Here is a 14,023-nt window from a genome sequence, read left to right as displayed (position 1 = left end):
CCTGTTTTCTCAGAGGAACAGAAATGTTCCATATTTGCCCCCACAACTGAACCGGAGCTTCGTGTCATTTTTTTTACCAAAGAAGACAGTGAAATTAGTCTCCTCGGATCGCCTTTCAATTCATTTTGCCAAAGTGGACTCCAGGGGAAAGAGAAAAGGAGGGGAAGGGGTTGGAGCCGAGGGAGGGAGGACACTTCAGAGAGGTCCCCAGCCCCTTGGAGTGCAATGCAGTTGTGTGTCCCCTACCTCCTCCTGCCTTTCACACCCACACCACCACCACCACCACCACCAAAGTCTGTATGTGCCCTGAGGAAACGAACACAACACATCCAAGCACACACTCCCATCGCCAAGCACCATCCATTGTGGCCATTTCCCCTTGGTGTTTGATGCATATCGTATTGTTTGTGTTCCAAACATTTTTTAGAATATATGCATTTAGATCTTTGCAGGTAGGGAGTTATGGGTAATTTGGCAAAGCAAACACCATAACTGGTTTCTTACATAACTGCAGTTGGCAATATGGCACCGTGCTCTGAAATTAAGCAACGTTCACTCATCCAAGAAGAGTTCGCTTTTCCTTTTTTGGAGGGATTAATGTTCTCGTTTGTTTTTTTCCTGTTGTATGTATTCCTTTTATTATTGGCTGACTTTAATGGTTCTTTGAAGTTAATCTTTAAATGTGAATGGTAGGGTTCCATTTAACTTTTGGAAACTTATAAGGTGTCCCTGTGTGTCTCTAGACTAGAGAATGTCTTTATAAATAACTTGAGTGCTTTTAGGTGATAATGGAATTGGGGGAGGACCTAGGACCCAGACTGCCATAGGGATCTAAACCGGTAAAGTGCTTAGAAGTTCAAAGAGTTGCAGCCTTTTGAAAGAACGGGCGTCCTGCCATCCCAGGATGCTTCTCCAGACCAGACATTTTACCTGAAAAAAAGCCAGCTGAACTAACTTTTCAACTGTAGTGTACATTCTTTCCACTTCTTCCTTTCCTATTTAAAAAAAAAAAATCTTTCAGTCTTTGAGTCTAAACACGGGATGACCTCTTAATGTTTCTTTTCTCAGCTTCAGACACTAGATTCTCTAAAATGTTTTTGTCGCTTTCTCTGAATTCAGTAGCTGTGAGGAAATGATCAAAGTGTTGCATATTCCTACTTCTCAAATTATAATAATAAAGTTTTCCAATGAATATCCTGGCATTGCTTGAGGATCTCTTCCCTTGCCTGAGGAATAAATACAAGTGGAAATTAGGACATTCATTTTGGAGGAAAAAGCCATATTTCAAAATGAATTCCACTTTTTTCTTTAAAAACAGAGTTCATTGACCAAGACAAATTTCAGATGTTTTCTCTAATACCCCAATATGAAACTTTGCTTGTTTTTCAGGAAATAACAGGGATCAGACAACTTGCCAAGACTTTGGTTTCCAGGTTTCCCAAAGCCTTGAAAGTTCCCTGGAGGCTAATTACTGTTTACTGCTGCAGACCTTCCTCCTTTTTCTTTTGTAACATTTTCCATCTTAAGAAGGGTCGTCCCATTCAGCCCAGGAGCATGGTGTCTGAGTGGCTGAATGGAATTACTACCAGTGGAAACTATGCTGCAAGAGGGGTTGATAAAGCAGCTGCAAAGCAAACCTCTGCCGTTTTTTCCATCCTCCCCAAGCAAAGTTAATTAGCATAGGGAAAATGACTAAGGTGTTGACGTCACCTCTTTCCAGTAGAAACTTACACTCTGTCCCTGTCTGCCGGCAAGCATGCAGGACTTGACTCAGGAATTTGCTGTCCAAACAGGACGCGCTGGAAGCTGTGGTTTTTTTCCCAGGGGGCTGGACCTCAGTGCTTTATAAGCCTTGGCTCGAGAAAGAAACTCCAGCCTCTTGTAAAGGAACTTCACTCCGGGCTTGACTGCGTGAGTCTCTAGCGCTTTCGCTGTAGGAAAGCGAGATGCACTTTAGAAACTTTAACTACAGTTTTAGCTCCTTGATTGCCTGTGTGGCAAACAGTGATGATATCTTCAGCGAAAGTGAAACCAGGGTAAGGCTTCTAATATAATGTGACTTTAGAGAGTTTTCAAAGCATTACGTGAATTGGGACTGTTAACTGAAATATTTGAGGGGGGTGGCATGTGGCTGTCTCGTGGGTTTGGAGGTTTTGAAATAAATCCAAAATACTTGGAGTCTTAAAAATCAAAAGCAATCTCCCAAGGGATTAACTGTAAAGGGATTTTTAAAGCTCTCAGTGTTTGAAAACATCCAGGTCCCTTGATCAACTAGTAAGGCAGACTTTTGGCATTCTGTTTTTCCTTCTGGGTAAACTTTTTAGAAGGAGGTCTTTTCTGACAGTAAATAGAATGTTTCACTTTGACATCTAATGTTCAGAATAATTTGATTTTATCTTAGGAGATAAATATTGTAAAGGTATTTGTATGTTTGCAGTAATCACAAGGGCCTGTCCCCAAGTTTCCAGATTTCTCTAGCTGGAGAAAAGGCAGCAATAGCAAATAATAAAACTGGATAAATAAAGTAAGTGTGGGATAAGTCTACCTCCCGGGAAGCAGCTCTCACTGATGGTAATTAATACAATTAGTAATTTTCGTTACTATGCTTTTCTTCTTTTGATTAAGATGTAAGATTTTCATCAGTACCTACACAGCTATCTAATTGATCTTTCGCAATGTTGTATATGAATGAATCTGTGTGTGCTGTTTGGGGGTTGGTGTTTGTGTTACATGCTTTATACTCCAAGTCATATTGGGATATGTGGAGGGTTTTTGTTGTTGTTGTTGTTTTCTTAAATCAAACTTAACTCCACAATGGTGTACCAAGCTTGCCAGCTGGGGTTGTAGTTTTTGAACTCGATATTAGAGCACATCCTGTGCTTAAAAGTACATGTATTTAATATAAGCCTTATGTGAGTAAAATTGCTGATTTAGTTAAGTAGAGATGCCATTCAACGACTACAATAACTAGCTATCAGTTGTTAGAACATATAAAAGAATGCTGTAATAGTAATATGGATTTCAGATAACACACATTCTCTTGTGTTCTGGTCCTGAGCCCTGACTTGTATTCTAAAAATATTCATCAAAGTCACCTCTCCTAAATTATGAATCATAACTTCAAAACTACACAGTTTGTCACAGTGCCTATTGATGAGGTCATGCGAAATTCCAAATTTACGCAGGCACCGTTATGCCAGAAACTTGCCCACACTCAAGAGGTGGAGAAAAAAGCCACAGGTGGCCGGAGATGTGAAAGCCTCTGCTCTGTATTCCTTCTCATTTCTTGTCCCTGCAAAAGCCCTCATGGGAAAGTCACAGAGATTTCCATAACGTAAGGAAAAGCCAGGGAATTCCAAGAGAGAAAGTTTGTGGTTGTTCCCACTGCCCCTTAGCAACCCACCCGGGTGGAGACACTTCAGCGGCCGGGACACCAGACCTGCCCAGCATGCAGCCATGGGGAGCACATATCAGGAGGCCATTCCTTCCCTGCTGTCTAGCACTGAATATTCTTGAAGGTGTTCTTCTCTCTTATTTGGAATCCCCTCTCCCCTCTGCAGAAACACTGTGCTTTCCACAGGTTTCCCAGATACTTTGTGGGTCCTGCCTCCTCTTCTGCACCCCTCGCCTGTGTAGAGGGCACGCTGACCCATCTACCCTCCTGTGCCACTGAAAGTCCATGTAACCTTCCTCCAAGTCTGACTGCCATTATCTCCCTCTCTGGCTGGAATCCTGAGGGACTGCAATGGCCTCCCAGTGTCTCCCTTCCCACCGACACCTCCAGTTGGCACCCCCAGTCCAGGACCCAGCCCAGAAGGGCTCCCCTCAGAGCTTTCCCCAGAAGGCGGATGAGCTCTTTCTGGAACCTCAGCGTGTAATCATTGAACTCGGGCGTTTCCATTCCAACAGCTCACAGTGTTTCCTAATTTCCACCAGCCCCTGTAACACCAGAGCTAGAACTGTCCATACTATGTTAAAGCCAGCATGCAGAGATGTGTCTGTTTACCGTCCATTCATTTTTTTAAAATCAGTGTTATTTTAGAGAGTAAAAAAGCAACAGATTGAGTGGCAGAACAACAGCGGGAATGTTTTTAAAAACACTTCCTTTACATTAAGAAATGCAAGGCTTCTGATTAACTCCCTTGTTTTCCAATTCAATAAAAATGGTTTTCTCAAATTAGCTAAAGAAATGTTTGATGTACACAGCAACGTCCTAAGCTGAGGGGTGGGAATGGAGTTCACTAGACTGAGAAAGGTCACTGGACTAGGAACTGTCAGGCCAGAGGGGTGACAAGTGACTGAAGTGCACCTCCTTGGAAATGCTCGTTCTACTTTAAAAAGAATGTTTCTGTGAGTGTAATAAGTGTTTAAGTACTGGTAATTGTTATGCTCATTAAATGAATTTAGTCAATCAATCATACATTCTTCCTTTCTTATAAAATCATCTGTTTTAGCAATAAAAGGGAAGAAAGCAGAATCTCCTCAGAGGGGCAGGCTGGTTCTGTCTTCTCTAAGAACTTAGGTGTTCTTGAAATCATTAATAATTGATTCACTTCCTCAATAAGCAATGTAATGAAGTCGTCTAGTCAACAGTTATATACAGGTAATTTTTATCTCCTTTTATTTTTGTTTTTCAGGCCAAATTTGAATCCCTTTTTAGGACATATGACAAGGATATCACCTTTCAGTATTTTAAGAGCTTCAAACGTGTCAGAATAAACTTCAGCAACCCTTTATCTGCTGCAGACGCCAGACTCCAGCTCCATAAGACTGAATTTCTCGGAAAGGAAATGAAATTATATTTTGCTCAGGTGAGTCGAGCCGGTTGATATGCATGCTTCTTCCCTCTCCCGCTTACCCTTCTCAAAAGTAGCTTAGACAATGATAATGTTATCCATTGATTTAAAACTCCAAGAAGTCATCCTGAGGAAGGCAAAATTCATCCTCTAAAATTTCAGTGTCTCACCTATTTTAAGAAAGCATCAGGGTTTATTTGAAAGTGACCTCAGAAATGACCCCTGGCCTTCCTGGGTTGAGTACCGATGGGAGAAAGAATGCCTGTGTTCATTCTGGAAGGTGGTAGAGTGCAGTGTGTGGGCGTGGCCACTCTGGACCCCTAAGATGTGTGCTGTGGGTTTCCATGAATTTGCTGGAGGGTCCCCGCTAGTGACTCCTTCCCTAGAGAGAGGATCCCCGCTCTGTGCAGGCTCTGAGCAGCCTGCTCCATGGGGGGACAACTGGTAGTCTGCAAGGCGGTCATGCACATCAACAAAGGGCTGCCAGGCCCTGCTTGAAAGGAAAAACATGGATTAATCAGTCGGGTGGCAAAGTATCCGAAATCCTCCTGGTAGCAGGGGTCCTGCCCCCAGGGCACTCACAGGGATGGGGGTTGAGGACTGTGAGTGGGTTTGCTTTTCCTCCTGCTCACCAGCCTTCCAGCTCCCCACTTTCCATGATAGGTGACCCACCTTCAAGGCAGCTCACAAAGTTCCATTTGACAATGTAACAGGGGTCTCACAGGTTGGCGGGGGAGGAGAAGGAGCTTCTCAGAAGCTGCTCCCTGGTTAAAGCGAACCCCCATTGGGGCTATCGGGGTTCAGAGTCCCCCCACGCCAGTGTGGAAGCAGACCCCCTAGAGAGGCCACCTGACTGGGAGAAGGCTGACTGGCCAGCCCTTCAAGTATGAATTAGAGCTGGGACGTCCTGCCCTGCCCCCTAGTGGTGGGGCGAGGCACAGGCTTTGACCCTGGCTCCTTAGTTGTGAGTACACTCTTTTCTGCATTTGGTGGGGTTCCACGTAAATAATTGTTTCGTTCCTCTACCACTTTTTATGATTATTAAAGTAAATGCATTGTGAAAATTTGGGGGGCGGGTGGATGTTAAAAATACAAAGAAAACCCAAACTGGTAAGATTTTGATATAAGATCTTTCTGGGCAGCCCTGTAATCAATCACTCGTATAACTTTTAAGCCAAAACTAGGATCATAGGTTGTTTTTCCTTGTTATTTTTGTTTTATCTCCTGGAAGGTAGTTGTTTTTCCCTTCCTTGCTTTTGGCATCTGATTCAGAGCCCCAGAGGGAGGGATTTGGGGGGCTGCCCCTGGGTGGGAAGCCTGAGAGCATGGTGGGTCGGAGTCCTGGGTCCCCATCCTTGCTTTATCCCCCTATAAAAACAACATCACGTTAGAGCTGTTACTTAGCCTTTTGGAGCTTCAGTTATGCCTTTGAAATGAGGAGCCGGGAGAAAGGGATTTCTAGATCCCTTCTCACCTGGATGACGGTGACTTTATTTTTTCCATTTATACAAAAGCCATCTGTTAATTTTCCATCAGTCTAGGTCAAGAATAAGTGCTTGCCGCCCCTGTGTCTATGAGTCCCAGTCCCGGGAGGGGGCTGTAATCATGTTTGCACCATAACCAGAGTTCAAACATCCCTGTACCCCCCCCCACCCCCCTTAAAGACCATTTTACGATGCATCCTTGACCTGCGAGCGTCTGCCGGCCTGACAAGGATTTGTCCTTTCACTCCTGCCTTCTGTAACCTGTCATGAAATGCTCTTGCTTCAGGTCTTCCCTCGTGAATCATCCGCCCGTATTTGTTTCATTTCTCTCCTCAGACTCTGCACATAGGGAGCTCGCACCTGGCTCCCCCAAATCCAGACAAGCAGTTTCTGATCTCTCCTCCCGCCTCTCCTCCGGTTGGTTGGAAACAAGTGGAAGACGCTACTCCCGTCATAAATTATGATCTTTTATACGCTATCTCCAAGCTAGGGCCAGGTAAGCAGAGCTCTCAGGTGGGGAGGGGGCAGGAGAGGCGGAGAGATTGTGCTAACGGCCCAAGACGCAGACGCTCCTCTGAATCAGCGAACGGTGGAGTCCCATTTGCACTTTTCAGCTCTCGTTTCACTGATGCAAGCGTGTGTTGTGAACTATCTCTATTTGCATCTTCTGTGTCCGTGTAACTCATGTCGGGGGCATGCATGCCTGCTCCTGGCCTCATTCCTGACGGAGGTATACAAGAGGGATTGTACTTGGTCGAGAGGACCGCACACCGTGACCCCCCCTTGCCGGCATCACGTGACTCCATCCCCCTCACCCACTGAGCACAGTCTGCGTGGGTGACTCGAGACCCCAGGTCCTTTCGCTCCAAGTGGCGATGAACGACTGGACTTTGGAGAGGGAAAACAGACCCCCCCCCCCTTTTTTAAATGTTCATTTTTAGTACCAATAATTCCACCCATTCATCTGATTTTCACCTGCCCTTTTGAATGTTCAAGAGAACGGAGAACCATACATCATAGAGAAGGAAGAGCTCAGTGCATGCCCCCTCGGGCCCTATGGGGTGCTTTCGTGCTGAGCTTGCCAGAGAAAGAGGTTCCAGTCCTCTGAAGGGACCAAGCTGTGAGGACTGGGGGTGACAGGTACTCTGGCCTCAGGCTCCTCCTCCGTAAAATGGGTATTAATTACCCTATGGAGTTCTGAGCAGTAACATGAGGTTGTCCTGTAGAAAGCACTTGCCACAGTGCCTGCGTGGCCCATAGGCAGCGCTCAGGTTGTGGTTTTTAGAAACAATAGAATGTTGGTGGTCCCTGTCCTGTCTGATAGAGAGTTTGGGTGAGCAGTCAGGTGTGCAGGGTGTTGGAGTGGAGGTTTGAGCCCCACTCTTGCCCTATCCGTGCAGCAAATAGAATAAATGCTGAGACCACCCACTCCTTGTTTCTCCTTGACCAGCAATCCGATGTTCCTTTGGGCGCAGGGTTTTATTTTCTTGGACCATGAGCAGTTTCATATTGAAACGATTACATTTCTGAAAACATCACCCCGTCGGAAATTTCCTCTGTGGTAGAAAGCAAGAATCAAGAATCACATTACTTACTGCTAGTTCATGGCATGAAGGTCAAGGTGGAAATGGCCAGTCTGAGGAAGCATATGCCCTCCTGGCACACGCTGACCGACGTGCATCAGCAAGGCTGTGGGCTGGGGTGCCCTGAGCTTCAGAAAAGGGAGGAAACGGGAGTCTCCACTGGAGAGAAGTGTCAAACCTCTCCAGAGACAAGAAGTGCTGCAACAAATTCCTTCACATTGCAGAATCTGCCACTTCTTTGCAGAAGGCTTATTTGAGAAGCCTTTTTCAAAATTAGACATCACAAAATCAATTTTCCCTCAGTTTTCTCAACAATGACTTTGAATAATATTTCATATTTTGGCTGTGCTTTGCAGCCTACAAGATTGCAAGGATTTTGTAAATCTGGTCCTACACCCAGGCTTCGGGGTTGTGACTGATTGGGAGGTGGTAGTAGGCAGAGCATCCTGACCAGAGATCGAGTGAGCTATCTGACCCTCCCCCATAATTGTCCACCCCCCAAACAGCTGAGGCTCTTTCACCTTTTCAAACGCAGTTATAATAACACCCCAGTTTCACCTGTGCGATAGAGAAGGCAGTCACTTTTGTTATTTTTAATGGGTAAAAGTGCCTTCCTTCTTCCTACCTAGAACAGCAGGAGGTGGAGGCCCTGTTTATTGTTCCTTCCAGTCGAAATGGGATTCGGGAAGAGGGCACAAAACTCGGGGAGGGGGGAACCCACCTTGGGCCTTCCAGGGGCAGAGCGAGCTGAAGCAAACCCTCCTGCTCCTATTTAAGATCCTTAGCTTTTCTGCTACTCCCAGCACTCCACCAGGAACGACCGAGGCTCTGTTTTTAAAGGTAATAAAACTAGGTGGCACTGACGGGCATATGTACTGTGTGCCAGGGGCTAAGTGATGTGCATGCAGTCAACTCCATCAGGTCGATGCCTTTATCGGCCCATTTTACAGAATTGGAGACTAAGGTGCCCAGGGAGGCAAAGGACGTGCCCATATGCACCGGGTACTGAGTGACAGGCTGACAGCCCAAGTGTTGGCCACTGGCCACACAGCCTCCCTCACCTCCAAGGGTGCAGACTCCTCCTGTAGCCAGACCAGCACCAAAGAGCTTTGCAACCACTTTTCAGCTGCAGAAAGCTCACCCTACCCTTGCTGGCCCAGAGTGAGCTGAACTTAACTGAACCTGGTAAAACTCAGGCTGCCACAGGACAACCAGACACTCCTGGTTCCAGGGGGTTGATAGTTGTTACATGGAAAAGGCTGCTGTGGTCAGAAATGTAACGAGCCACCAAAGACATACCTACCCAGAGTGTGTCTGGTCTGTCCTGCAGTCCCCACTGAATGTCCACAGAAGCCTGGCCTAGCAGACCCCTTCATGCTTTTCCATTTGCTCTTGCTTTTTGCCTCTCTCTTGCTCTTGCCAGACTTACCCTGCAATTCTTTTCTTTCCCCAGGGGAAAAGTATGAATTACACGCTGCAACCGACACCACTCCCAGTGTGGTGGTCCACGTATGTGAGAGCGATCAGGAGAACGAGGAAGAAGACGAGATGGAAAGAATGAAGAGACCCAAACCCAAAATTATCCAGACCAGAAGGCCGGAGTACACGCCCATCCACTTAAGCTGAACTGGCACCTGGATGAAGAAGTATTCTACATCATATTCATGGGGAGGAATCTTTTACTGTGAAAGTGGCCGGTCACGACTTTGAAGTGGCAGCTGTGATCGCAGTGGTGGAAATTCCAGTTCACGTTGCTCAGAAGAGAATCAGGTTTTGCCTCCTGATTCTAATACTGCACATCAGTCAATGTTTGTGGCCCCTGGAAATGTCCTGGGCCAATCACTGAGTTTGGGGTGATCACACAAGGACATTAGGGGAGGTCTTGAGAAACCCGATAACAATAGTATTTTGTACTTTTTTTTTTTTTTTCCTGGTAGGTTCTGTTTTTGTCAAAGGCAGGTTGATCAATGGGTCTGGGGAGAGCCTTGTGATTCTAACCAGCCTTCCCGGGTAGACTCTCACTACTGGTGGGAAGAGGCACCACGTGAAGCCACGACGCGTCTGGTGCAGAAAGCTTGTGAGAACATAATGCAGGGTGGAAACCGTAGTGCTTCATTTTCCCCCGCTCATGTTCTAATGTTTGTGCATGTATATTACTGATTTTCAAAACTAATCTTTGTTCGTACATAGAGTTATGCCCGTGTTGTTTTACATCTTGTGGGAAGATAGGAGAAGCATTTGGAAACTGTATCATCTTTCCAGATTTCCGACAGCACTCGTGTGGAATTCTACCTGGAATCATTCACTCCACATCGTATCGGGTACAACATAAAACTTGTGCTTTTCCAAAAGAACTCAATCTGAAATTCCCATGTAGGGTTTCGCTTGTAAAATTCAGAGAATAGCAGTTCCACTGCCAACTTTTAGTGGGTGAGACTATTTCAGTTTGGCTGTTTTGGGTCGGACATCGGTTTCATTTCTTTCTTTCACATGGTGGTTTATGATGAGTCATAGCCAAAAGCCTTTCCTGAGAATTATTGGTTAAAATAGTTGATTTTTTTTTTAACCCCACTAAAACATCAAGATAAACTTGTAAATAAAGCTGATAGCATCTATTCATACCTGTTGTGCACTTGGGTGAAAAATATGGCCGTGGAAGACTAGTGTAAGCTGTGTCAACCTACCTGTGAATTGTATATTGTAGAAAACGCCGTTAAAATGTTTGACAGGCCTCGAATTCAAAGCATGTGAAGTGGATAGTAGATGTGTGGTGATATAAGGAGAGATGCAGTGCCTTCCCCCATTAATTCCTGATGGAATTGTTACCCTAGGTTAACGTTTGTAATTTTTTTCTAGTTGTAATGTGTATGTCTGGTAAATAGGTATTATATTTTGGCCTTAAAATACCATAACAAAGTTTGTCATTTTGAAATACCTAATGCCCAGGAACAATGCATGCTTTGGAAATTTGGAAGATGGTTTTAAGAAGCAAATAGGTTTGGTTGTTCTTATCAAGGAATTGACTGACTGTTCTCAAAACCCTGTTTACAGTACTTGGTAGGGGGTGGAACAGTGTGGGAGAGACCATTGCATCGCTATTCGAGTGTTCCTAGTTAAGTGCTTTTAAACTGGAGAGGCCAGCCTCAGCATAGTTTTTTTTAACTGCATTCTATAATAAATCGACCCAATATGCCCTTTGTGGGAAAGTTATCTGTTTGTCTTTTTATGTCTAATGATCGATCTGGGAACCCTTTGAGTTCTTCAGTCTCACAAGGACACTTTCCTTCATCAGTTGGAGTTTAGAAACTTCTAATTCTTTGCTGTGGGTCAGGGGTGTGTGGGGGGGGTCAGCCACTCTAACAGTGCATCACTTAGGAAAGGGGGGAATGCGCGGAACTGAAATCTAAGTCTGAGGGTGTCCTCTGTCTGGGGAGATGACACTGCGAAGAAAACCCTCTTCACCATCAGCCCCTCCACCACACAGCAGTGTTTTTGATTGTTAATTTGAGGAGTTCTCCTTCCTGTTAGAAAAGGTGCCCATGGACGATACTAAATTACAAAGGCCAGTTATGCTCAGAAAGTCTGTAAGCCTTCCGTCTGAATTTCAGGCAGCCTTTTCCTGGGAACTCGTACCACAAAGGGTGGGGAGCTTCCTGTGCCAGCTGCCAGCAGGCCTGCCTACCTAACTCACTATTTATTTGCTGAACTCTAGCTCGCAAATGACATTCACCTTAATCCAGATTCACACTGGGTGTATCTCTATGAAAACTCACATGCTCCTCTTTTCTCCTTTGGTGAGCATCCTGTCATTCCCCAACAGCATTTACGTATTTTAAAGCCACATGTGTTTGAGGGTTAAACATGTTGGAAAATCCACTTTCGGTCGGGTTGGTCGAATCAGATTATTGAGCAGATTCACTAATTGATGACGTGGGCATGGGGAGGAAGGGGGATTGTCATTTATTATCCGTTTGAATAGCTAGGAGCCCAATGATGAACAGAAGTGGATTACAAAGTGTGTATGCCCAGATCCTGTCTCATAAATAACCCTGGAATAAGGCTGAAATGTGTTGTCGGTTAAATCAGACAGACTCCCAGCAGGTGAATAGAGGTGGGTGGTCCGGTGAAGCCAACAGACCCTGGAGTAGAAATCACCAGTCTACTGAAGCGCATATCTTCACTCATGACAGACGATGTCTAAGCTGTTTTGTGGTGGGTATGTATGGCAGCCAATGCACACAGTCGCTGGGTGCCAGGGTGATGGACAGGACGGCCCAAATCAGGAGCGTGCCCAGGACTCAAGTGTTTCTTTGGCCCCGCTTAGGAGAGGGCTCAGTGAAATGCCAAACGACACAGGTGGGATCGTGCAGAACACATCTTTGCCATTGATCAAAGGTGTTCCTTAAATACATTTTGATAGAATATATTTCTGACCTGATGGTAAGTAGCTTAGGAGCATCCAGCAAAAGAAGGTCCGTCCTGCCAAATGTACTCGTACATGACAATACCGTGAAGGGTGGTGACCAGTGAGAGAAGCATAACATTCCACGCAGCTATTAGTCCTCGGGTTATAAACATTGATTTGCAGTCAGCAAGCATTAAGGATTTGGAAGTTCCAGGATGTTGTATGAATGGGTGCCCACAGGAGACTAGGGTTTTCAGAGAGCTATAATTTTAAGTGAAATGTACAGAACTCAAAGTAAATAGATTTACTACAAAGTAAATAGATTTTATCAAATATTAAATTGCAAAGGATCGAGTACCCTATATGGACACGTTATGACCAAAAATGAATTGGCAGCTAGGTTATGTCATGCTTCCCAGCATTTACAGAACCCTGTGGAATATTTACTTGCTATATCAAGTGCCTATCAAGTGACATTCATCTAAGGGTCAATAATTTGGAAGGAAACTACATAAGTCATTTACCTTAAAATTATTTGGGAAGAAGTTAGACTATAAATAAGAAATACATTCTGTCTTCCCTGATTTTCTGGTCTTCTGATATCTAAAGTAGGAACTGTAAGGCATTTTTTTCAAGTATGCCTCCACTCCTGGCAATCTTTCATTCACATCCGAAATTCTCACTTTTGTGACTCACCAAAAGTTATATGGCAATCAGGTAGCTGGATTTTGTTCTCACATACCTCCTCTTCTTCAGTACTCCCTCCCTGCTGTTCGTGAAAGGTCATTTTAATCATGGTTATGTGTATGAAAGAAGGAAATGATTTGCAAGTGATTGAGACGTGGCGTCTACACTCAGCATTTCTTTTTCTTTCAAGATTCTGATTAGGGATTTGATGACCATTCTGTACCCTGAATGAGAGCCAAGTAGTTGTAGCCACTGCTCACATCTCCCTCTTTCAAGGTCACCGGGGTCTCCTTCCTCATTGACATTCATCTTCTGGTCATGTGGAATGGTCAATGTTTCTAACTCATCATGTTCTTTTTCCCCCGTGCACCATTATGCATGTTCCTGCTGCCCCAGCCGATGGCCCCATGGCCCAGCCAAGGCTGACTCCGCAATGATATGCACCCCACATCTGTTCTACTCACCTCTGTCTGAATCACTAGCAGTTATCACTATGCTCGGCCTGCTGTGCTCAATAAATATTACTGAAATAATTAACTGACATATTGCATTTTGTCCTACAAGCTCCATCATTAATGTCCCTTCCCCTTGAAAATCATTCCAAGTTACTCCTGCTGGGTCTCCCGTTGTGTCCCGTGTTCCCCTGTTGTAATACGTGATGCCTTTTTAGCCTAATTGTGAAATTGTTTGTCTTCCCTGTTAGAACTTAAGTCAAGTGAAGGCAGGATTCCTGGTAGCCTATGGCACATAGTTGATAGTCAACAAAAGTTAGATGGATGGATGGATGGACGGATGGATGACAGATAGGTGGATGGATGGATGGATGGACAGGGAGTTCAGAGGCAGAGGAGTGAGAAATCACAGAGGAAGAATGAAAACTAATGAGGCACGACCCCGTCTCCTTAGTGAGTAGAACCATAAGAATCTCAGTGCCTTAATACAACAAATTTCTAGGCTGCTGGAGCAACAAGCATGAAAGAAAGAGTAGAAGCAGAGATAATGCCATACACTGGCATTGCACATCCATCAACACAGTGAGTGAAATGCCACCTTGGAAATAAATGTGAA

At 44.9% G+C, this 14,023-nt stretch overlaps 1 protein-coding gene across 2 annotated transcripts in view; it reads left to right on the top strand.

Moving 5' to 3' along the window:
* The window catches only part of RCAN1 (regulator of calcineurin 1), an 87,339-nt gene extending 76,266 nt beyond the window's left edge, over positions 1-11,073 (top strand). Inside the window, exons 1-4 of one of the 2 annotated variants that reach the window (XM_033133650.1) lie at positions 1,695-2,036; positions 4,638-4,811; positions 6,617-6,776; positions 9,317-11,073. In XM_033133650.1, the coding sequence (XP_032989541.1) occupies positions 1,947-2,036; positions 4,638-4,811; positions 6,617-6,776; positions 9,317-9,489 (597 nt within the window). In that variant the 5' untranslated portion in view covers positions 1,695-1,946 and the 3' untranslated portion in view covers positions 9,490-11,073. Of the gene's footprint in view, positions 1-1,694; positions 2,037-4,637; positions 4,812-6,616; positions 6,777-9,316 lie in introns of those variants that run through there. The other variant, XM_033133641.1, reaches the window with a different exon arrangement.
* The last annotated feature ends 2,950 nt before the right edge of the window (positions 11,074-14,023 follow it).

This window comes from Rhinolophus ferrumequinum, chromosome 2 (genome assembly GCF_004115265.2).
Source record: "Rhinolophus ferrumequinum isolate MPI-CBG mRhiFer1 chromosome 2, mRhiFer1_v1.p, whole genome shotgun sequence".
Lineage (NCBI taxonomy): Eukaryota > Metazoa > Chordata > Mammalia > Chiroptera > Rhinolophidae > Rhinolophus > Rhinolophus ferrumequinum.
The sequence above is the reverse complement of the archived record's forward strand: the minus strand, read 5'-3'. Positions and strand labels throughout refer to the sequence as shown.